The sequence below is a fragment of the Aristolochia californica genome, unplaced genomic scaffold (genome assembly GCF_029961685.1).
Source record: "Aristolochia californica isolate CCGP_79_NKW_82.1479 unplaced genomic scaffold, dmAriCali1.0.hap1 SCAF_2, whole genome shotgun sequence".
In the NCBI taxonomy this organism is placed as follows: Eukaryota; Viridiplantae; Streptophyta; class Magnoliopsida; order Piperales; family Aristolochiaceae; genus Aristolochia; species Aristolochia californica.
In genome coordinates, this window is record NW_027181881.1 from 46,773,102 (window position 1) to 46,797,172 (window position 24,071).

At 41.6% G+C, this 24,071-nt stretch overlaps 2 protein-coding genes across 3 annotated transcripts; one reads left to right on the forward strand and one right to left on the reverse strand.

Moving 5' to 3' along the window:
- Positions 1 to 34: 34 nt before the first annotated feature.
- Positions 35 to 9,551, forward strand: LOC137956174 (uncharacterized). 2 transcript variants are annotated; one of them, XM_068803546.1, is made up of 3 exons: positions 35 to 261; positions 6,794 to 8,784; positions 9,105 to 9,551. In XM_068803546.1, exons 2-3 carry the CDS (start codon positions 6,822 to 6,824, stop codon positions 9,140 to 9,142), a joined length of 2,001 nt encoding a protein of 666 aa, XP_068659647.1. In that variant the 5' UTR covers positions 35 to 261; positions 6,794 to 6,821; the 3' UTR covers positions 9,143 to 9,551. The 2 variants fall into 2 exon arrangements, with proteins under 2 accessions (XP_068659647.1, XP_068659646.1); XM_068803545.1 differs by lacking the exon at positions 9,105 to 9,551 and having other exon boundaries at positions 6,794 to 9,002.
- A 1,401-nt stretch (positions 9,552 to 10,952) lies between these two features.
- Positions 10,953 to 23,181, reverse strand: LOC137956935 (uncharacterized). The gene is made up of 2 exons (XM_068804606.1): positions 23,087 to 23,181; positions 10,953 to 13,488 (listed from the first exon to the last, which is right to left on the reverse strand). The coding sequence occupies exon 2, from the start codon at positions 13,460 to 13,462 to the stop codon at positions 11,447 to 11,449; it is 2,016 nt and encodes a 671-aa protein (XP_068660707.1). The 5' UTR covers positions 13,463 to 13,488; positions 23,087 to 23,181; the 3' UTR covers positions 10,953 to 11,446.
- Positions 23,182 to 24,071: the final 890 nt, after the last annotated feature.

Here is a 24,071-nt window from a genome sequence, read left to right on the forward strand (position 1 = left end):
CCCTCCGGATTCCAAACTGCAACTAAATGGGAATCAATACGCGCCTCGCGCACGTAGGGGGTCGCTCCCAATAAAAAAAAAAAACGAAAGGGAAAACAAAATAAGCGAAAATAAAAACGAAAAGAAAGAGAAAAAGGAGACGGGAGTACTGAACAAACGAACGACACCCGCCCGAAATTTTCTTTCCATCGCCCCCAAAACCCTAACCCTAATTATCGTCCATCGTCTTCCGCGGGATTGATTCGGTGTCTCTGTTTGTTGGTGAGTTTCTTTTCTTATTGTGTAATGTGTGATCGTTTTTCGTTTGACCCTTTTTTTTTTTTTTTTTGTCTTTTGTACGGTACACCGCAAGTGCTTGATTTGAGTGAGGCTTCATTGCTATATTTCTGATCGTCTGGTATCAGTTTTCGCTTGTGATTTTTGTGTCTTCTACGAGTCTTTTGCATAGTCTGGTTTGTTGAGATGGATCTATTGGGATTTCATTTTTCTGGATGTTCGAAGGTTTGCAGGAATTAGATTTATGGAGCCATAGGAAAAATGGAGATCCCGCTCGGTTTTGAGCTTTCATGTGGAATTTGATTGTTCGTTGCATATGTTGGAAATCTACATAATCTTTTGCTCTTTTTTTTTCTATTTGTATATTCTATTCGAGAAATTTTCAATCAGGACTTTCGAGCCATAGGAAAGAATGGAGATCCTGCTCGGTTTTGAGCTTTCATGTGGAATCTGATCGTTCGTTGCATGTGTTGGAAACCGACAGATTCTTTTGCTTTTTCTATTTGTGTATTCTATTCGAGAAATTTCCAATAGGTCTTTTGGAGCCATAGGAAAGAATGGAGATACCGCTCGGTTTTGAGCTTTCATGTGGAATTTGATTGTTCGTTGCCTGTGTTGGAAATCGACAGAATCTTTTGCTCTTTCTTTTTCTATTTGTATATTCTATTCGACAAATTTCCAATCAGGTCTTTCATTGCTCGACATCTCTTTCTCCATTGTATGGCAGATTTTGCTTAAACGTCGTTAGATTATAATGTGGTTGCTACCATCGAGGACAAGTTGTTATCTGGGATATTAGAAGTTGTTTAGGTTTAAGTTAGATTGTCTAATGCTGAGGTTGTCTCGTAGGATTATAATGGCATTGTTGGTGAGACATTATCCTCTTTCAAACTTTCTTACTTTTTTAGCAGGAGCCGTGTTCCTGTCCAAGCTCTGTGCTTTGTATCTGTGTATATTCTTGGGGTCCAGCAGTTTTTTTCAGGATTTGGCAAAATCTCCATATGTTTGTTTTGTTTTGTTTTTTTTGGCCTGGTTAATTGATTCATATTGACCTCTACTTAATGTTATTGTTTGCCCGCTTTCTTTTTCCCCAACTTTAGTTGTTTCCCTTGGAGTACTTATATGCTTTCCGAGGTTTGACATTTTTTTCATGCACTACAATTAGGTGGCAGCAATATTTTCTTTTTATTACTTCTATTTTTTTGTTTATCTGTTTGTTACTTTTATTGAGGTGTAGGAATGGGGATTTCAGGTGTTCACAGAGATTCTTCTATCCGATTATTTTTAATGGAGTGGGTGTTTAATTTATTTTACTACTTGGTAGTTGAAGACTTGAAGTGTGACACTTGGGCATTATTATTAGGAAGCATGGATTTAATGAGTTTATCCTTCTACGTAAGGGTGGGCATCGGGTCAGGTTGGGAATGGGGCAGGAAAAATATCCCGCTGGGTTTCTCCAATTCTGACCTGCGGGGATGAGTCGAGGATATAAAATGGGGTATGGATGGGTTGGTGACAGGTCGGGTTTACAGGGACGGGGCGGGGATGGGTTGTGTTTAAGTCGGGTTTACGAGAATGGGGTTGTGGGGATGGTGATCGGGCGGGTTGGGTTTGATGTTTCGAATTTTTATGGGCTCAGGTTTTTAGGTTGGGTTATGATTCGGGAAATGTGACCCCAACCTGACCCATGCTCACCCCTAATTATGATTAGTGTAAAATTTATGTTGTCATCATGGAAATAAAAACCTTAACCTTATACTTTTCACTAGTGGGCCCTTCCTCTTGACAGCTACAACTTAGAGGTCTGCTGAATATCTCAATTGAATGCCAAGATAGCAACTTGGGCTTAGGCCCAACAGGATCCAGTCGTTGATTGATGGACCCAACCGTTCTGCGGGACAAAATGCTATCAAGTAGGACCAATCTCAGCCGTTACCAACTTTTAAACAAATGACACTTGCTTTTATTCCCCCTAAATTTTCTGTCCATCGCCCCCAAAAACCCTAACCCTAATTCTTGTTGTTGTGATCGTGCTTCGTCTTCCGTGGGATTGATCTAGCTCTCTGCTGTAATTGAGTTTCTTTCCTTGGGTAATGTGTGATTGTATTTCACATGACCGCTTTTTTTTTTTTTACAGTGCACTGTGAGTGCTTGATTTTAGTGGGGCTTTGTTGTCACGCTTCTGATTGTCTGGTATAAGTTTTGGCTTATGATGTTTGTGTTTTCCATGTTCTATTCTAACAAGATGGATCTATCAGGATTTTGTTTTATTGGATGTTCTAAGGTTTACAGGAATTAGATTTATGGAGTGATAGGAAAGAATGGAGATCCCGCTCGGTTTTGAGCTTCCATGAGATTTTGATTGTTTGTTGCATGCGTTGGAAATTGAATAGAATCTCTTGCTCTTTGTTTTTCTATTGCATACTTTATTCTATAAATTTGCAATGAGGTCTTTCATTGCTCGACAATTTTTTTCTCCAAAGTATTTCAAATTTTGCTTAAACATTGTTGGATTGTAATGAGGTTGTTACCACCAATCGAGGACTGTTTCCCCAAATCCCGATCACCGTCCCTATAAACCCTACTTAAATCTGACCCATCCCTGTAAACCCAACTTAAATCCGACTTAAACCTGACCTATTCCCGACCCGTCCCTACCCCTCTTATATCCCTGTTTTGTCTTCGTGGGTCGGGTTTGGGAAAACCCATCCCTGACACTAGACAAAGTTTTTTTTTTCCTGTCCTATTCTCGACCCACAGGATAAAACCGAACCCGGGGTTTTCTTGTTGGGTCGGGTTGGATTGCTTGTGAAACTCGGGCTGTGCTCACCTCTATCCACTCTGAATGTATTTTTCTACTTTATTATTTAGTAGGTCTTTTTTGTTGAGTTTGCAAGTGTCTGAAGTATGTGACAAACTGCCACATTTCATTTTTTCACCAGAAGACATAACAGTAATATCAGGATGGACGGGATAAAAGAGGAAATAAACCAAAAGAAAAAAACAAAGAAGAAACGTAGAGAGGCGCCTTAACCCTGAGAGAAGGGTCGAGGATGCAGAAGAGGAAGAGGAACCGAGTGGGGAGAAATTCTGAGGATAAGTAGAAAACCAGAACAAAAAGGAAAGAAAAGGAGCTAAGTTCTTCGTGGATCTATTCCTTTTCTTCTCCCATTTGACATTATCATTTTTCTTTTGTGCTTTGTTCTCTTGGTTCTCTGAAAAGAGAGCTATACCATCCCTCCTCCTATTCTGGTAGTTTGGTTAAGGCTTTGTGGCACAATTTGTGATGGAGTACGTATTTGTTCGGCTCTCTGAAAAAGGAACTTCTTCTACCCCTTCTGATTTGACTTGGTTTGTATGAAGATATGTTTAAGAGTTTTTTTATTCGGCGCTGCGGGGGGGGGGGGGGGATGTTAGGGATTAAGAATCGGAAGTATGCGTTTATGTTACGTATTAGGTACTAGCTAGCATGATTAAAAGATTTGGGTATGGGTTTGAGAAGTAACGGGTTGTATGTTGTTGTTCAAGTCTTTTATATAGAGTTTTCTTTGGTAAATACCTGTCAAGAGTTGTTTTATCTAGTTTTGGAATGGCCAAAAAAAGAAGAGGTGGCTAATTCTGTACTTTCCTTTTTATGTTAAATAGATGTTATTCCTTGGCAAGTAAGAAGATTATGTTTGCTTGAATGAGGTTGACAATAAAAAAAAAGTTAAATTCTTCGTTTGGGGAAGTTGGTCTTTAATGACTCGATTAGTTTATTAAAGTTTGTTGATGCTACTGAATTTATTTAAGTTCTGAAATTAGTATACTGATATGAGTTATTTCTTCACTTTTCCCATTTGCATGAGATGTTAGTCGAATGGGAGAATTTGTATTATTAAACTCATATATATGTGCTACAGACTTGCGATCAAATGGTGAAGTTACTGTTGTTGAGATTAATTTGCTAATGTAGATTATCTTTGAGTAGCTTTTGTAATGAATGAGTAAAATTCTATTAGGGAACAGAATAAGGATGGTCAAATGAGACTGTTTGTTAAACTGAGGAGTATCAGTTTGTGGTGTTGTGAATTTATGATTTAATGGATGAACTTTATGAACAACATGAAAACAGGTTTGTCTCCTTATTGTCAATATTAGTACAATTTCGGAAGTGCTTGTGGATGTTTGTGTTCTATGGAAGGGAATTGAATGTCAAGATAATGATGTGAAGTAATCATTGCTTGGATTTAAAGGAGGATCCACAACAGGACTACATGATCTGTGTATTCTTTTGGACCTCATATCACCATAAAAACGAGGGATGTAGAATTCACCAATTTTTTAAATAAGAAGATTTTGGGCCTTCAATATCTGAAGTTTACATGTGGACTTCTTTACTTGAATAAGACAGTGCCCTGTCTATAATGGGGCATTTGGACCTCAGCTGGATAACCAGAGTAGGGATCAGTGGATTCTTGTCAAAGTAAAGACAAGATGATGTGGACCTCACCTGCGATGCTCTGTGTGATGTATAAGGACTTCTTCGGGATCCAATTTTAAAGGTTTTTTCTTCTTGTGTTCATCTTGATTGCAGACCCAGATTTAAATTTTGTAAATGATACTGGTTGTCTTTAATAGTACAGGCAGGGTACCAATCTAAACTAATGTAATTGGGCAGGGGTATGAATTTTTTTATGAAGCCGTTGTTTCAAGGGAGACTAAGCAGGCTTAGCCTGTGCTGTGTAGCTACTTGTCGATGAGTTTAAATGTAGATGACTATCAGTGAATAAGGGTTGCTGCTGGCTTTCCTAAGGAACTATGTACTTCTTTAAATAATGCTTCTAATGCATTTAGTTGAAAGTTTCAAAAGGTTTGGGTTCATTGGCAAGTTGGGCATCATAAGTGTTGGACATTATTTGGTGTTACCAAATAGCTGAACCCTTTTTACATTGTTTTAGGCTTTGCTGGTATTATTGGCTCCAACAAGCTTAAATTTTTTAGCAATATGCTATTCTAGTGAAGACTACTAGAAGCTGTCTAGGTTTAAGTTAGATTGTCTAAATCTCCATAAGTTTGTTTTGTTTGTTTCTTTTTTGGCTCCGTTAGTTGACTCATATTGACCTCTTCTTGGTGTTATTGTTTTGTTGATTCACTTTTTCTTTTTTCTCCACTTTTTTTGTTTCCTCCGGAGCACTTATATGCTTTCCAAGGTTTGACACTCTTCTAATGCGCTAAATTTGGTGGCAGCACTATTTTCATTTTATTAATTTTTTTTTGTTTATTTGTTTGTTACTTTTATGGAGATGTAGGAATGGGGATTTCAGGTGTTCACAGATATTCTTTTTTTTTATTAATTTTAATTTATTTTACTAATTGGTACTTGAAGCGTGACACTTGGCATTATCATTAGGAAGCCTAGTTTTGATGGGTTTACTGTTCCACGACCTTTCTGAATGTATTTTTCTACTTTACTATGTAGTTGGTTTTTTTTGTTGAGTCACAAGTGTCTGAAGTATGTTACAAACACTTTTTGCTTTCTGGAATGTTTGAGCAAGCTGTTCTTGGTGGTAAATGAACAAACTGTAATAGTTGGGCAGTACCAAAAAGTTTTCCTTGTGGTACGTGAACAGATTGTGTTGAGGTCTTTTCCTTTGAAAACTGTTCTTTTATCATATGGTCATCCATATTTGTTTTGATGTCTACTGGTTATGAGATTTTACTGATAAGCTTTCCTGGCGATTTGTGCTAGATTCTCTTAAAATGTTTTCTGTAGTTTGTAAGAGAAGGTCACTGTACCTTGCCTGTTAACAATATACAGAAACTTCACTTGGACAATGAACAGTGTGGACCAGCAAACCTGGTATCTAATGTTGGAAAGCATATCGGGCATTGTGCTTATTGCCTTAAAACTTTTTCCTCAACTTGCATTGAGGTGGGGTGGATATTTACATTTTTATTTTTGGACACAAGAAGTGATTCCATGAACTCTACAACTTTGCATTAATGAAGGGGAGCTATAGATAAACTACTGAAACGAGGATGTTATGAAGCCAATGTATGTAGCGATGTGAGAAGTACCATTGGTATATAGGAAGGGCTATAGAAAACTGTGAAAGAACGGGGATTGATTCTGATATTATGTCTAAATCCACGAATGGGGATTGATTCTGATATTATGTCTAAATCCATCTGTAATTGTGGGATTTCCTAGAGCGTTGTTCTGATCGAGAACCTAATGAATGAAGCACTATCATTTCAGTACACTATTTATTTATCTTTTTTTTTTTTTGGACATGTAATTTTTTAAATGCCCCCCCGTATTCATGTATCTACTTTTAAATCATGATCTTCATGTAGCGTCAGTGGAGCTCAATGTGGAAGCTCTTTATTCGTGCTCTTACTTATCATACCTGGCCTATTTGGCATATTTAGGCATGACAAAATGTCAAAAGTCTTCAATCAGACTTGTCTTGACTTTTTCACTTGAATTTCTGGAATCCGATCTTCAATTTCTTTTCTTGTGCCAATATTTCAGGAAGATCACTGCCTCTGAGGTTTAAAAAATGCCTCCAGCGTCTAGATCAAGGTCCAAAGATAAGTCATCTGGAAGAGCTGCTGCAAAAGAACAACATAAAGCATCATCAAAGCCTACATCTCAACCTGCCAATGGTGGCAGTACTGTTCCTGCGAGTGCATACAACCCTGTTTCTGGCACTTTCCACACACTTGAAACATTGCCAACTGCTTCTCTTCCACCACCGCCTCAGAGTAATGGCCGGTTCCGCAACATTGATGAAACTGATGAGCATTCAGGCACCAGCTCACTCGGAGCAGGTGCTGAATATGACTCAGTTTCTAACAATGATTCGTGCTCTGGTGAGTCTGAGGATCAGAAAGAAAAAACAGGAAATAATACCCCTAGGCCAGAAACTATTCCAGGTGCTGATAATGACAAGAGAGAGAAAATCCGGCAGAAAAATGAGAGGAAGCACCAACGTCAGAGGGAGAGGCGAGCTCAGGAATTGCATGAGCGCTGCAATGGTTACCTCATGTCAAGAAAGCTGGAGGCACTCGCCCAACAGCTTGTAGCCATGGGGTTCTCTTCTGAGCGTGCCACAATGGCTCTTATTCTAAATGAAGGGCGAGTTGAGGAATCCGTTGCTTGGCTTTTCGAGGGAGGTGAGGAAGTGGCTGCAGCGGAGCAAAGAGGTTCATATCTGGACAGTGGAGGTAATCTGAAGATAGACATAACAGAAGAGCTTGCCCATATAGCAGATATGGAAGTTAAATTCAAATGTACAAAGCAGGAAGTAGAAAGGGTTGTTGTGGGCTGTGAAGGGGACTTGGGTAAGGCTGCTGAGTCATTGATAACACAGAAACAAGAACCTGTTGCAGCCCCACCGAAGCCTGAAGAAACTGGTGATCCTGTGGCTGTTAGTAATTCAAAGGTTGTAAGTTTGCCTGCACAAACAGCCCCTAGAACATTGCAAGTGAAGGCTGTGGCCACTTCTCCTGTAACGATACAGCAGAGACGGGATGAACGAGATTTTAACTACACTAAGGTAGCAGTTGGACCTGCAGTGGCTTCACCAGAGACAGTAAATAGAAACCTCCAGTCTCTAAGGAGGAGTCAGCCAAAGGCGGCAACGGAATGGGTGAGGCCACAACAAGTACTGAACCCACCAGAGAAGAGGTGGCCAAGCATGAATTCTTCTAATCCTTCTGTCTCTTACTCTTTAGCATCCACATTGCAAGTTGCCCCTTTACCAGCTAAGACAGAGGCCCCTCGTTATGTTGTAATGGGCTCTAGTGAAGGAAAGAATATGCAGACTGGTGGAACAGTTAGAGAACCCGTGATTATGATGCAGCGGCCACAATCTGTAAATGTTGCAAAACAGAACCATCCGACCACGAGCCTAGGAGCCTCTTCCCCAATAACACCAGGATGGCATCAGAATGGTGTCAGTGGGGTAGACTTGATTAAGGTGAATGGTGGGCTGGGTCACATACAGACAACAAGTATGACCACAAGCAATCCTGTCTCACAGCAGTATTATCATCACCAGTCCCAGTATCAACCATTTGCCTCAAGCCCAGTTGAGTCGCCTGGGTGGGGTTCTTCATGGAACACAGCTACTGGGTCTTCATCTTCTGCTTCCGTAGCTGTTCCCTCATCTTCTTTAGGACTTTTCACCGGATGGGGGTCAACAGTTACGTCTGGGCCATCTTCCCCGTTGGATTGGAGCATGGGAGGTTCTATGCTGGAGTGCGATTACACCAACATAGACTGGAGTTTGGAGGCAACATCATCAACTTCGTCAAGCTCGAATGGTTTGTGGATGGGTCTTGCATCTTATGTCAAGAACAGTCGGACGTGTGATAGTGGGTGGTCCGCATCTTCAATGATAGGAGGTGCAAACATGATGAGGCCTTCAGGCATTCAGGGATTGCACGAAGGGGGTGTGGGTGCAGACACTGGTCCACCATCTTCTGCTGGATCCCATGATTGGACTACTCCCTTTGCAGGCAAGGATCTTTTCAGTATACCTAGGCAGTTTGTGACTTCCCCATCTCTTTAGAGGTGAGAAAGGCTACATTTAAAATAGAAATGAAAGGAAAAGAAAAAAGACAGAGTGCTTGAGTTTGTTCTCTTGTTGTTGGTGCTTTTATCTCTGTTAATGGTTGGTTATTTGCCTGCATAACTAGTAAAAAAATGGAAGAAAAAAAAATGTGTCATTTGGTTATACTCTACTTCTTTTTGACCTTTGCTCCTTTTTTTTAATTTTTTAATTTAAAGTATCTGCGATTACTTTCATTTGGTATTTGTTGCGCTTTGCATTAAGCAGCAGCTTTGACGGAAGTCGCGGAAGAAGTGATGCATTGAAGCTATAGATCGTTTGGCGTGCTATTGTGACAGGCCTCCTTTGAACCGGGCTATTGGGACACGGGGAGTATGGTGATACAGAGGTCCACGCTCCTTAGCATCCATTCGCATGTTGGTAATCATCTAGTATAAACGTTCGGTTGAACAAAACTCTTCAGAAAAAGTAACTACTTTCGAGACTCGCGGGATCAATGAATTACTGGTTTAGAGTTCTTGAATAATACTCTTGAGAGAGATTTTTATCCGGAGGGAAGCCACTTTGCTGTACAAAAAATGTAGTAATTACAATCTTTTCCGGATACTTGAGCTTCCTGATAACATGATTATTTGGAATGCTTGCCCTCTTCTATGCATCTTGGACTACTACGTTCTTTTCCTATGTTAGAACAGCAGATAACTAAGTACAGAATAAATTCTTATCTGGCGATATCAGTTGGGACTAGAAAAAGAAAAACGTAACGGAGGGGATGCTTCACTTATTTTTTCTGATACCGTTTATATTTGTGTTCCATTTGTTGAAGAAGAACGTTCGATCAGGGAGCGACTCGCAATGGCTCAGTGATGTTCTCTCCACGAATAAGAAAGCGTGGCTCTGCATTCAGTGTTACTAACAAATGTCAATTGCTGGTCGTGTGTAGATGTCAGTAAGTAAAAGCTCATTTATGCCGGGCAATCAAGTGTCACTCGCTATAGAAGAAAACTTAGCACAGTCAAAGGGAAAGGTTTTGTCACTGGAATGGCTATGTTGGAATGCTGAATATGGATCCTGGGACAAAACGGTCCAGCATTTTCTATTAAAAAGCTTGCCCCTTAATTCTCTACGAAGTTTTTTATTTTTATTTTTCACCAAATCCAATTTCAGGTTTTCAGATTTTGCCACTCTTTTAATTTCTTTCCAGTTATTAGGCACATGAGGATTTCTTAAACACAATTTTGGTGCTAGCCTCATTTTCCTTTTCAGTTCCATTGATCTGCAGGTATAGGTTAGCACCTTTAACAAATCCTTCGTGTGGCTATTAACTGGAAAGAAATTAAAATAGTAGCGATATCTGAAAATGCGAAATTGGAGTTGGTGAAAATAATTTTGAAGACTATTAAAGGCCAAGCCCCAAAACAGCCCCTGGCTGTGCTAAGTGTCCTTCATAGCAAGTGACATTTGAGTGGCCGGCAATAACATTTGTTTGTAACACTGAATGCAGTGGAGAGAATCAACGGTACATGATCAATCCAACACAACAATGAGCCCTTGCGAGTCGGCACCTGATCGTTCTTCTACTGTAAAACCATTTCAAGTCATTGAGAATTGGTCTGTCTGCAGCCTTTCATCAGATCTATAACTGTATCCTTTGGAATTCAAAAGTGAATACTTTACATTGTTCAATTCTTCTGAAGCGGCACCATTCATGGTATTTGAAATTAATTGATACTCAAATGTATGCCAAAAAAATAACTTGTATTTTTCTAGTCCAACTGATCGCAAAAAGAATTTATTCTGTACTTGGTCATCTGTTGATCGAAACATATAGAAATGGTACGTTGGTAGTCCAAGGTGATACAGATCATCATGAGCGGCATAGAGGAAGAAAAGCGTATGAAGTGTCGTCATATTAGGTCAGCTTTCCAAGTAACCTTGCTATCAGGAATTGCAACTGAATGCCGTTTTAACAAAATGAAAAACGATGCAATTTTCTCTCAGAAGATTTTTAAATATCCAGAAAAGATAAGTAATTACTACAGTTGTTGTACAGCAAAGTGGCCTCCCTCCGGATAAAATTCTCTGTCATTCAATAATGCATGCATTGATCCTGCGTTCTCGAGTTATTTTCCTGAACATTTTAGTGCAACCGAATGTTTATACTAGATGATTGACAAAATGCGATTGGATGCTAAGGGGCGTGAAATCTAGGGGGCGGGGCAACCATACCCGGTCCCTGCCCTTCGGTCATGTGCAAAGCCGAGCCAGTTTAAAGGTGGCCTCGCAATAGTTTCCAGGTATGCCACAATCGCTTCAATGCAACACTTCTCCGCTACTTCTGTCAAAGCTGCTGCTTAATGCAAAGCGCAACAAATGCCAAATGAAAGTAATCGCAGATACTTTAAATAAATAAATAAAAAAGACCAAAGGAAAAAAAAGAAAAACGAGAATAATCAAATGACTCCTATTTTTCCTTTTTCTCACTAGTCATGCAGGCAAGAACCAACCATCAACAGAGATAGGCACCAACACCAAGAGAACAAATTCAAGCACTCCTGTCCTTTTTTCTTTTCCTTTCATTTCTATTTAAAATGCGCCCTTTCTCACCTCTACAGAGATGGGGAAGTCACAAACTGCCTAGGTATGCTGAAAAGATCCTTGCCTGCAAAGGGAGTAGTCCAATCATGGGATCCAACAGAAGATGGTGGACCAGTGTCTGCACCCACACCACCTTCGTGCAATCCTTGAATGCCTGAAGACCTCATCTTGTTTGAGCCTCCAATCATTGAAGACCCAGACCACCCACCATCACACGTCCGACTGTTCTTGACGTAAGATGCAAGACCCATCCACAAACCATTCGATCTTGACAATGCTGATGATGTTGCTTCCAAACTCCAGTCTATGTTGGTGTAGTCGCACTCCAGCATAGAACCTCCCATGCTCCAATCCACCGGGGAAGATGGCCCAGACGTCCCCGTTGACCCCCATCCTGTAAAAAGTCCTAAAGAAGAAGAGGGAGCAGCTAGGGAAGCCGAAGATGAAGACCCAGTGGTTGTGTTCCATGAAGAACCCCACCCAGATGACTCAACTGGACTTGATGCAAATGGTTGATACTGGGACTGGTGATGATAATACTGCTGTGAGACAGGATTGCTTGTGGTCATACTTGTTGTCTGTATGTGACCCAGCCCACCATTCACTTTAATCAAGTCTACCCCACTGACACCATTCTGATACCATCCTGCTGTTAATGGGGAAGAGGCTCCTAGGCTTGTGATTGGATGGTTCTGTTTTGCAACATTTACAGATTGTGGCCGCTGCATCATAATCACAGGTTCTCTAACTGTTCCACCAGTCTGCATATTCTTTCCTTCACTAGAGCCCACTACAACATAGCGAGGGGTTTCTGTCTTAGCAGGTAAAGGGGCAACCTGCAATGTGGATGCTAAAGAGTAAGAGACAGAAGGACTAGAAGAATTCATGCTTGACCACCTCTTCTCTGGTGGGTTCAGTACTTGTTGTGGCCTAACCCATTCTGTTGCCGCCTTTGGCTGATTCCTTCTTAAAGACTGAAGGTTTCTATTTACCGTCTCTGGTGAAGCCACTGCGGGTCCCACTGCTACCTTGGTGTAGTTAAAATCTCGTTCATCACTTCTCTGCTGTATCGTTACAGGAGAAGTAGCCACAGCCTTCACTTGCAATGTTCTAGGGGCTGTTTGTGCAGGAGAACTTGCAACCTTTGAATTACTGACAGCCACGGGATCACCGGTTTCTTCAGGCTTCGGTGGGGCTTCAACAGGTTCTTGTTTCTGTGTTCTCAATGTCTCAGCAGCCTTATCCAAGTCCCCTTCACAGGCCACAACAACCCTCTCTACTTCCTGCTTTGTACATTTGAATTTAACTTCCATATCTGCTATACTGGTAAGCTCTTCTGTTATGTCTATCTTCAGATTACCCCCACTGTCCAGGTATGAACCCCTTTGCTCGGCTGCAGCCACTTCCTCACCTCCCTCGAAAAGCCAAGCAACAGATTCTTCAACTCGCCCTTCATTTAGAATAAGAGCCATTGTGGCACGCTCAGAAGAGAACCCCATGGCTACAAGCTGCTGGGCGAGTGCCTCCAGCTTTCTTGACATGAGGTAACCACTGCAGCGCTCATGCAATTCCTGAGCTCGCCTCTCCCTCTGACGTTGGTGCTTCCTCTCATTTTTCTGCCGGATTTTCTCTCTCTTGTCATTATCAGCACCTGGAATAGTTTCTGGCCTAGGGGTATTATTTCCTGTTTTTTCTTTCCGATCCTCAGACTCACCAGAGCACGAATCATTGTTAGAAACTGAATCATATTCAGCACCTGTTCCAAGTGAGCTGGTGCCTGAGTGCTCATCAGTTTCATCAATGTTGCGGAACCGGCCATTACTCTGAGGCGGTGGCAGAGGAGAAGCAGTTGGCAATGTTTCAAGTGTGTGGAACGTGCCAGAAACAGGGTTGTATGCACTCGCAGGAATTGTGCTGCCTCCATTGGCAGGTTGAGATGTAGGCTTTGATGATGCTTTCTGTTGTTCTTTTGCTGCAGCCCTTCCAGAGGACTTATCTTTGGACTTTGATCTAGATGCTGGAGACATTTTTTAATCCCCTGAGACAGATCTTCCTGCAATATTGGCACAAGAAACAAAACTGAAGATTGGATTCAAGAGATTCAAGTAAGGCAATCAACACATGTCTGATTGAAGACTTAAGACATTTTTTCATGCCTAAGATGCCAAATAGGCCATGTATGATGGATAGAGCATGAATAAACAGCTTTCAACATTGAGCTCCACTGACGCCACATGAAGATCATGATTAAAAGTAAAGATACATGAATAAGGGGGGTCATTAAAAACTGTTCAAATAAAAAAACTAATTAAATAATCTATGGAAATGATAGTGTTTCATTCCTTTTTATTTGTTTTGAAGAAGTGATAATTTATTAATCAAAGAGAATGAACAAACACACTAGGGAGGTCCCTCCCGTAAAACAAGGGATTGGAGAAAGCCTCCCTACTTAGCAAAGAAGTCATCTACAAAATTAGCAGATCTAGGAATATGGGACCAAATACAGGTAAAGAGGAGGATAATGTCCAAGATAAAATAAAAAACATCCCAATGTCCTCCATGGCAGGGTAGAGGGGGAGGAGAACCATCCAATAATCACCGCGGAATCTCCCTCCATGTGAAGAGGGCCGGAGAGGCGATCCCAAAAAATGGTGAAGCCACTAAAGTGGGCATGGGGCTCGACAGAGGTGGAGTTAGAGGTGCCCATAAGACTGGCGTAGGACATGATCTAACTACCATAGGAGTCCCGAAACACTCCACCAAAGCCCACCATGCCAGGATTGCCAAAGGAGCTACCGTTAAAATTCAGCTTAATGAAGCCAAGTTGAGGAGATTGCCACACCTGCATAACGGGAGGTCTAGTTGGAGAACCTATTTGGGCAAGGGCACACCAGTTATCCTAAAGAGAAGAGAATTCCTTCGAGGAGTGGAGCCACGTAGAGATGGAACCAATGATAGATGAGGCACCCTATCCTGAGAGAGGAATTTGGCATTGAATCGCTTATTGTTATGCTCCTTCCAAAGATCCCAAGGGATATCAGCCAAACAAGCAGAGACGAGCATCTTGCCCAACTTGGAAATGGAGATGCCAAGGAGCATGTGGCAAATCGAGAGAAGATCCCGAGGCAAGCATAGCTGAAAGCCAATCCGACTGATAATGCTCATCCAAATCGACCATGAGAAAGGGCAAGAGATGAGAAGATGACTGATAGTCTCATCCACAAGCCACAAAGGGGCATGAAGCACAAGCACTATGGTTACCACGACGTCGAAAATTGTTAGTTGTGAGAATCTTGTCAAGACCAGCACTCCACAAGAAAAAATTGACCTTCGGGGGAGCACATAAGCGTCAAATAAGGGCCAACTCATGATCAGACACTGATGAAGACCATCCCATAATGAGGGAGTAGGCTAAAGAGACTGAAAAACTACCACTAACTTCCGGCCACCAAATCAACAAATCAGCAATGGTCACCCTGGGTTTGTAGGAGAGGTGAGGCAAGCAAAACATCCGAGTAATCCAGGCCCTCAAAGGTTCGGATCCCACCCACCAATCCTCCCAAAAAGGATGAAAGCAAAGACCCAAGTTGAAGAGGGGCAGGGGGGTGGAGGAGGCACAATATAGTTCTCCACAGTGGAGAGAGTGCAACTCTCTTTCCTCCCAGTCCACCAATGACCATGCCAGTTCAATTGTGGGACACCATCGCCTTCCAAAGGTTACTACCAGCATTGTTGAATTTCCAAATCCATTTAAGGAGAAGGGCCATATTCATATCCTTGGTGAGCTACATACCAAAACCTCCTCTAGATTTAGGGATGCACACATCTTTCCATCCCACAAGATGGTACTTAAAGTTCAAAGAAGTGCCATGCCAAAGGAACCTTTTAATCAACCTATCAATTTGCACACAGACTGAAAGCAGGCATTAGAGGAAGGAGAGGAAATAGTTGGGTTTCGAGAGGAAACGACCTCTCTAAGTGGCTAGCCGCGATTCCAACCACTCAATAGCAGGGGTCCAAAGATCCTTACTGATGCAAGAGGTAAATTGGGGGAGGCCGAGATATGTGGTTGGAGTCAAGGATAAAGATCATCCCATCACATCCGCCAATGACTGAAGATATGTCGGGCAAATGTTGAACCCCAAAAGTGTGGTTTTCTACCAATTGACCTTATGACCCAACACAATTTCAAATAACCCAAGCATTGCCTTAATCTTCACTACATACTCCAACGAACCAACTCAAAAAATGAGTGTGTCATCCGCGTACTGAAGGAGGGGCACATCAAACTCAACCATGCAACTAATTCGATCCAAGGCCTTGTAGATCATAGAAAATAGGAGCTCAGCAACAATATTTAATAGAAGAGGAGAGAGTGGATCTCCTTGCCTTATTCCCCGAGATCCCTTGAACAAACCGCAAACAGTCCCATTAAGCAAGAGAGGGTAGGAGGCCGAAGAGACGCAACTCCTAATCCAGAATTGCCATCGATCACCAAACCTCATCCGACCCTATAGTTCATCAAGAAGATCCTAGTTCACCTGATCAAAGGCCTTCTCAAGGACAAGCTTCAAAGCAAAACAAGGAGCACTGGAGAGAGAGAAGTGGTCAAATAATTCATGGGCTGCTATAGCCGAGTCAAGAATATTTTGGCCCCAGAGGAAAGCCCCTTGGCCATTATGTATCATTGAGAGCAGAAAGGTCTTCAAACGGCACGCCAATAGTCTAGCAATGATCTTGTATGAGCTAGATATGAGACTAATAGACCTGAAATCTCCTGGCTGCTCCACACTAACCTTCTTAGGGAGAAAGGGGATAAAGGAAGCGCGCATACTCCAAAAAGTGATACCATTGCTATGGAAGCCCGGAACCATGGCAGAAATATCATGCCTAATAGTAGGCCAAGCTCGCCGATAAAAGTCACCATTAAATCCATCAGCGTCAGGCGCGCGGTCACAAACCATGCCAAGAACAGCAGCCTCGATCTCCATGTCAAAAAAAGGAAGCTCCAGGAAGGAGGAAGCCGTGGAGAAATCTGCATATAACTTGATCAAAGTATCAGTAATGGAGGATCTATCCGAGGTTACCTCATTGTCAATGCATAACGAGGTAACCTGGTTAGTCCTTCACCTCGCCGAACTGACAGCGTGAAAAAATTTAGTGTTGGCGTCATCATCCGTTAGCCAACAAAACCGGGCATGTTGTTTCCATCGCATTTTCTTCAAGTGAAGAATAGTATGAAGGCGGAACTGGAGATCAATTCAAGAGGAGAATTCAGTAGATGAAAGATACCTCTGCTCCTCGGTCAGGTCCAAGATCTTGATTTGGACAAGGAGGGAGTCTTTCTCAGCACGGATAGAGAAGGCCAAAGCCCAAAGCTTTCAATTTTTCTTTGAGAAGTTTCAATTTCTGTGGGAGGAACCAATCAGATCTTCCATCAATAACAAAGCTCGCGCACCAAGTAGCCAGGAGACCATCAAAATCAGCATCCATCAACTAAGAATTTTCAAAACGAAATGGGAAGGGACCCCCATCACCCGAATGAGGAGGTCAGAAGGATCGGCCAATGGTCAGATACCATCCGATTTAACAGCCTGCCCGATGCATTGTCATAAAGTTGAAGCCAATCTGAACTCGTAACATTATCGAAAGGGTTCAGGCGAGAGAGCTCCCTTGTCGCAATCCCTGTCAACTGCAGGAATAGGTCGCCGATCATCAGCGGAGACGCCAATGATGTCACCGGCCGTCGCCCACCACAAGCTGCACCGGGGATCGCCCATCGCGGGGTCCACCTTCGCACATCACGCTTGCCTTTTTCAGTTACGCTTTCTTAAATGATAGTGCTTCATTCATTAGTTTTTTTTTTTATCAAAAACAAGACTTTAGGTTTGTGTTTGGAACACTTAAAGTAAAGAGAAAAGAAATTTCTTCTCTTGTTTGGATGCCCATACAAAATAAGAAAGAAACAAAAGGGAAACATGATTTCTCTTGTTTGGATGCACAAGGCAAATGGAAAAGAAAAGAAATTTAATAATTTTTAAAAAAAATAGTTATTAAAATTTTAACAAGCCTAAGAATTAAAATATATTACAAGTATTACAAAAAATTATGAAATAAGTATTAAAATATTATTGACAGACTTTTATTCATCAATTAAAATCAATATTATCAATAGACTTTTATTTATATTTACAATAAATGAGCATACTATGATTTAGTATTTCTAGGAATTTGAATTTAAGACACTACTTTAGTCTTTTTTTATATTTCAATAATGAAAACATTCTTAAAAAATAATAGTAATTATCATTACTTTAAAAACAATGTTCCTAAATAAACTTCAGAGGCTCTAATGATAAAATTGACTCAATCTAACCTAAAAAAGTAATTAGTGAACATAAAAAAGTGGCAAGTTGAAAGCTCGAGTCTATTCTCAAGCTACACAATGGCTTTTGCTCATTTATCAAATTTCTATAAGTAAAATAAAACATACAAATATTAAAACTCGTCTCCTTCCATCTACAACCACTAAATATATACACTAAAATTAAAAAAAAAAAGTATCCTAGTGCCGCCATTTGGGGGGGTTGCATCAGCTTAGCACACCAAATAATAACAACCTTGGAGTCACCTTCAATGATAAGAGGCCTAGAGAGACGTTCTCAAAAGTTCTTGAGTCTCTAGAGTAGCCTAGCAAGCTTAACGGTTGTGGAATCGGAGGTACCCAAAGGACCAGCGAATGAGTAGAGGGGGCAGACATTTTCATTGTGGATTACTCCATCAAAACTAGCGAGCCCTGGGCAACCAAAAACACTATCGTTGAAGTTCAGTTTGAAGTGACCAAGGGGGAAGAGACCACATTGTCATGTTCGGGGGGCGAGAAAGCCCAGCCATGCCAGCAATCAAGTACTAGTTTCTCGAAAATCGGAACTACTGAGGTGGAGGAATATTTTCTTCGCGAGGAGCCAGGCGGAGACCTAGCCAGCGATGTTCTCAACAAGCACCTCAAATGGAGAGGATTTGAATTGGAATTTCTGGTTATTTCTCTCTTTATAGAGAGCTCAAGGGATATGACAACGCAACTGGAGATAAGCATTTTTCCAAGCTTCGAGAGTCCAGAGTTGATGATGGAGTTGATCATAGATGGCAAGTTGTGGGGAAAACAATATTGCATTCCAACTCTGTTGAGGAGGTTGGCCCAGATGGCTTGGGCAAAATGGCAATGGAGAAGGACATGGGTGGCGGATTCTGGAGAGTTGCGGCAAAGTGGACATGTTGGACCCGGAACATGAGTTCCCCGCTTGATGAGGGCATCGAAGGTGAGGATTTTGTTTTTACATGCACTCCAAGTAAAGAAGTTGGCACGAGGAGGAGCGAGCAGAGACCAGGCCAGAGCAGTAGCATAGAAAGTCTGAGAGGTGTCGCGGAAGATTGTAAGTTGAAGCCACAGTGAAGGAACCTTTAGGACAAGGGGTCCAGATAAGGGTGTCCAAGATGTGGTCGCGGATTTTAACATTTGCAAGACATGAGAGGAGGTTGGAGACCAACAATGCTTCAGAATCCGTGAGGGCTTTGTGGAGATGGAGGTTCCATCCGCCAGAACAAGACCAAAGGTCCACAATGGAAGCATTGGGGAGTCTAGAAAAGCTCGAGATGGAGCTGAATTTTTTGTCCAAGGGTTTGTCCTCCAACCACCAATCCGTCCAGAATTTAGTAAGATGCCCATTCCCGGAGTAGAAAGTGGGAAGAGGGAAGGAGATTTTCCTCCAAATAGGCAACAACAAATAACAACAGCCACCGTCAATAAACCAACCATTCGTCTTATTTGCCTTGGTAGCGACCAGGGCTCCCTATATCAAATCAGGAGACGAGTTGAATCGCCAAATCGATTTGATGAGGTAAACAGAGTTGGTTTTTGCAATGTCTTTTATACCAATCCCGCTAAGATGCATTGATTGGCAAACGCCATACCATTTGACGAGGTGATATTTCTTTTCCTTATTGGGCCCACCCCAAAGAAAACACCGCTTGAGGCCTTCTAACCAGCCATTGACAAAGGCAGGGCAATGAAAAAGGGAGAGAAAATAACTGGGAATACCATGGAGGCAAGATTTGATGAGGGTGAGTTTGCCAACCTTGGAGAGAAATTTACCCCGTCAGGTGGCCAGGCGTCCTTCCAGTGCTCAATCACAGGGTGCCAATTGTGCTTGGTGGGGGTGCCATAAGTCAGGGGAAGGCCAAGGTAGGTGCTGGGGGGATTAACAATTTTACATCCAAGATAATCAGCTATTGCAGCAAGGGAAATTTGATCAATGTTGAAACCAGAGATGGAGGACTTGGCCCAACTCATTTTTTGGCCAGAGGATAGCTCGAAGAGATTAAGGCTTTTAGGTCAGTTACTTGATCCATCGTACCTTCACCAAAGAGGATAGTGCCATCCGCATATTGGAGAATGGCAATATCTCAATTGGGATCAACAAAAATGGGGTTGGCGCATTTTGCATGTCGAACCGTAACAGAAAGGTATTCAACAATGAGGGTGAAAAGAAAGGGGGGTATTCAACACTGAGGGTGAAAAGAAAGGGGGGTATTCAATACTGAGGGTGAAAAGAACGGGTCACCCTGTCTAATCCCCCAGAATCCGCTAAAGTGCCCGCAAGATTTACTGTTGACCAGAAAGGAGAAGGAAACATTGGAAATGCAATTGCGCCTCCAAAAGCACCAACAAGTACTGAATCCCAGTTGGCCAAAAAGGTGGTCAAATAGCTTCCAATTAATACGACTAAACACCTTTTCAAAGTCAAGTTTACTGACAACTATGGGGAGGTTAGCCCACTTGAAGGAGTCAAGGAGCTCATGAGCTACCATTGCTGAGTCCAGGAAGTTAGCCTTTGATGAAAGCGCTTTGGCAAGAGTGGATGACTTGCAGGAGGACTGCACGAAGATGATTGGCCAGGATTCGGGTGATGATCTTGTATGAACTAGTTGTGAGACTAATTGGAGTGAAGTCAGGAGGGTGCACCTTCTTGGGGATCAAGGCAATGAAGGAGGCACCAATGGCACGATGAGTTATCCCACATATGTGGAAGTTGTTGACGAAGGCATAAACATGGTCGTGGATGATCTCCCAATGATGGTGGTAGAACTCCCTGTTGAAGCCATCTGGCACGGTCCGTCGGCATCCTGAGAGCGGCCAGGTCGATTTCCGTGGAGGTAAAGGGGAGTTCCAGTCGATCAACATCCTGACTGGCAATGCAGCGATGCTGTAGTTGATGCAGAACAGGCCAGTTGTATGTTTCCTCGATGTAGAAATCTAAGAAAAAACAGATCCCCACTTTTTAGGGAGGTGATATCGTTAGCTCTCCTTCTACCTGAGGTGATGGAGTGGAAAAACTTGGTGTTTCCAACTCCATTGGTCAGCCAGCAAATCTGGCCCGCTTCTTGCAAAGAAGGGTTTCATTGTACATAATGTCATGAAAATCACGATTAAGTTGGTTTCGAAGAGTTAACTCAAGAGTAGAGAGGGACCTTTGCTCCTCTAGTAAGTCGAGCTCGGCTGCATACAAATTCCTTCCCGTAAGTAGTAGCAGCACGGTGATTGTTTGACCAGTGGTGGATCTTAACTTTCTGAGTTTTCAACGTTAGAGGGAAAGCCCAACCAGGGTTGGGGGTATTTGGGATCACTTGCCACCAGCTAACGAGGTTAGTAGTTAATCAACGATCATAGAGCAAAGAATTCTCAAACCGGAAGGGAGTGCAGCCCCAGGAGAGGGGATGAGTCTTAGTTTCTTGAAAGGCTGCAATAGACGGTTTACATTCAGAGAGAATTGCTTTGACTATAGCTCACTTGGAGCACTACGCGATTCCTCTAATATACCAAGAAATAATGATCATATTAGGGGGACCTGGGGGATTGGTGCAAGCTCCTCTCCGTTATTCAGCCGGCCATTGTAGATTTCACTGAATTCCACGGGGAGTTCCATCATCTTGGCCCATTCATGAGGTGGGTATCGGTGCTTTTCAGGCTAGATGGCCTCAATGAACCGCCTGGACTGCTCGCTCGGGGAGAGGGTTGGTTGCCCGAGGTCAAGAGCGGATTGGGAGTTGTTGGGGAGAGTAGTGGAATCGCAGGATTCAGCCGGCGCATCTTTTAATATTCAAAACATACTTGATAAAAGTGGGAAAATATCTCAACCCTTGGGTTGTCAGCTTTGCTGGGTAGCTTCAGAATTCAAATGTCGTTTGATTAAATCGAAGCTGCTACCTGACAGATGGAATGCTTTGCCTAATATTTGACAAGGGCCAGCAAACCAATGCTGAAGATTTGGTATGAGATGGTTACATAAAGCATAAACCAAGATCCAAGATTCTTTGTTATTTTTCATCATTAAAATTCTTATGCATTAAGTTCAGCTTCAACCCAAAATCGCTGAAGAGATCCATTGAAACTTTGACATTGTCCTAGAAGGATCAACCTACTTGAACCTTTCGATGAAAATAGGGTTTGTACCAATGCAGAGTCTCACGATGCACCAATACAAATAATCAAAGACTATCCTGATCTTGCTACTATCGTACATTTTTCACTTGGATGATATTGCTCTAATCAGGTCCCAAAATTTTGATTAAAAAAAAAGGAAAACCGTACAAAAGTTCAGAGTTCAACAACAATAATGAACTACTGACCATTTCTTCATAGTTTATATCTTGCTTTCCCCCTAAAGCCTATCAAAATTCAATTGAGTCTTGCGGTATATAGTGATGTTCCATTGTACTTCAGGAGAGGGCTACTAATTTGAGCTCACAATGATTTAGGAATTAGGATGAAAACTTGATGGGCGTTTACTGTGCTGTTAAAGGATTTGGAATCCCCACCGAGAAAAACAAAAGACTAGACCGATCTATAAAAAGATCTAGCAGACCAAATTAGGTCCAGCAAGTAGCTTGTTGTACCAATAAATTAATGGAGGGCCAAAAACAAAGAAAATCAACGTGTAAGTTCTAGAATTCCATCAAGTGACATTATACTATCAAAAAATTTCAGTTCAAAAGACCTATCCTGATGACATGCTCCAAGGTCTTTCTCAAGAAAAGAAAAAAAATCTTATGAGAAGTATCTAGTTTGCGGGGTGCAAACGGACTTGTTTTTAATTAATAGAAAGCATGGATTAGACCCCCTCACTATCTTCAAAACAGGTTAACATCCCCGTGGTTGATTGCAGAAATGAAACAAAGCTGCATCGTCTACACTGAAAATCAAAATTTCTGAGCGAAATTGCTAGACTCGAAAGTCTCAGTCCAATTCCCATTACAGATCCTAAAGCAGAAGATTCGTTTCAGCCCCACTGAAACGAGATGGTAGGTTCTGATCTGTTAAGAAAAAATATATTATAGGATCAAATGGGATGTCGGGTATGAATTATTTAGGAAATGGAGGATTCCAACGTAGAAATACTCGATTTAGGAAGAAAATAGGGGAGGGAACCCAATACAAATGGAGATAGGGAGAAGACCAATACAAATGGAGAAATGTAAAAGCGACGGCATTTGCAGATGAGAGCGAAAGAGAAAAAGATAGAAAAGAGAGAGAAGGAGAAGAGAGGGAGTAAGGGAGATAAGCCGGAGAGAGGGAGAGAAGGAGAGGGAAGTACCTGCAGATCGGCGAGCGTATTGGCGCAGCAAATGGAGGGAACGGAACTTTCTGGCTAGGGCAGATATCTGAGATCTTAAATCACCCGATAAAATTTTCTTGCTAACTTGTCTTTCGTTTCGTTTCTGTCCAAAATTCCATGCTTTTTTTAAGGAAAGTCGAGAAAGCAGCATTCTTTCATATTATATTTTCTCTCCGACAAACTGTGATGCCAAATATTAGAAAGTATTTTCTCTCCATGTTTCTTTTCTTTGATTTCCAAACATACCTCAAAAGAGGGAGCGCAAACAAAATGAAGGCTTGGGGTAAAATTTGCTTTTCTACACTGTTCATTGTCAAAGTGAAGTTTCCGTGTACCGTTAAATCTAGCACAAATCATAAGGAGAAAGTTCATAGCATTTAATATGCAACAGCCAGAGGTGAATTTTTTATCATCAGGTGATCCCTGTAAAACCTTCAATATTGAAATGATCGTGAATAAGAATCCGTTGTCTAACTCTTTTTAAGTACGTAAGAATCCTCTCCAAAGTTTGTTAGGGAGTAAGTTGCGTGACTAACCACACTTATTGCATGTGAAATATCTGGTCGACTAATCACACTTATTGCATGTGAAATATCTGGTTTGATCACGATGAGATAAATAAGTTTTTCTACTAGTCTCTGATATTTTTTCACATCAATATTTTCACTAGAACCTATACATAATTTTGTATTAATATCCATGGGAATTTCGACGGGACGATATCCCATCATTCCTCAAGTAGATCAAAAATATTTATACATGTAACATCCCTATTCAAAACTTAAATTGACATATATGTTATTAAAAAATAACTAGGTATTTAGGGAAATAAAATTTTACATGAGGATTTTACTTGGACATTAATACCCTCTGATTTAAAAATTAAGACTCAAAGTTGTGTCTTCCTAACAAAGAATCATTATTTTATTTTACGGGCATTTATGACTTTTTTTTTTCTTCTCTA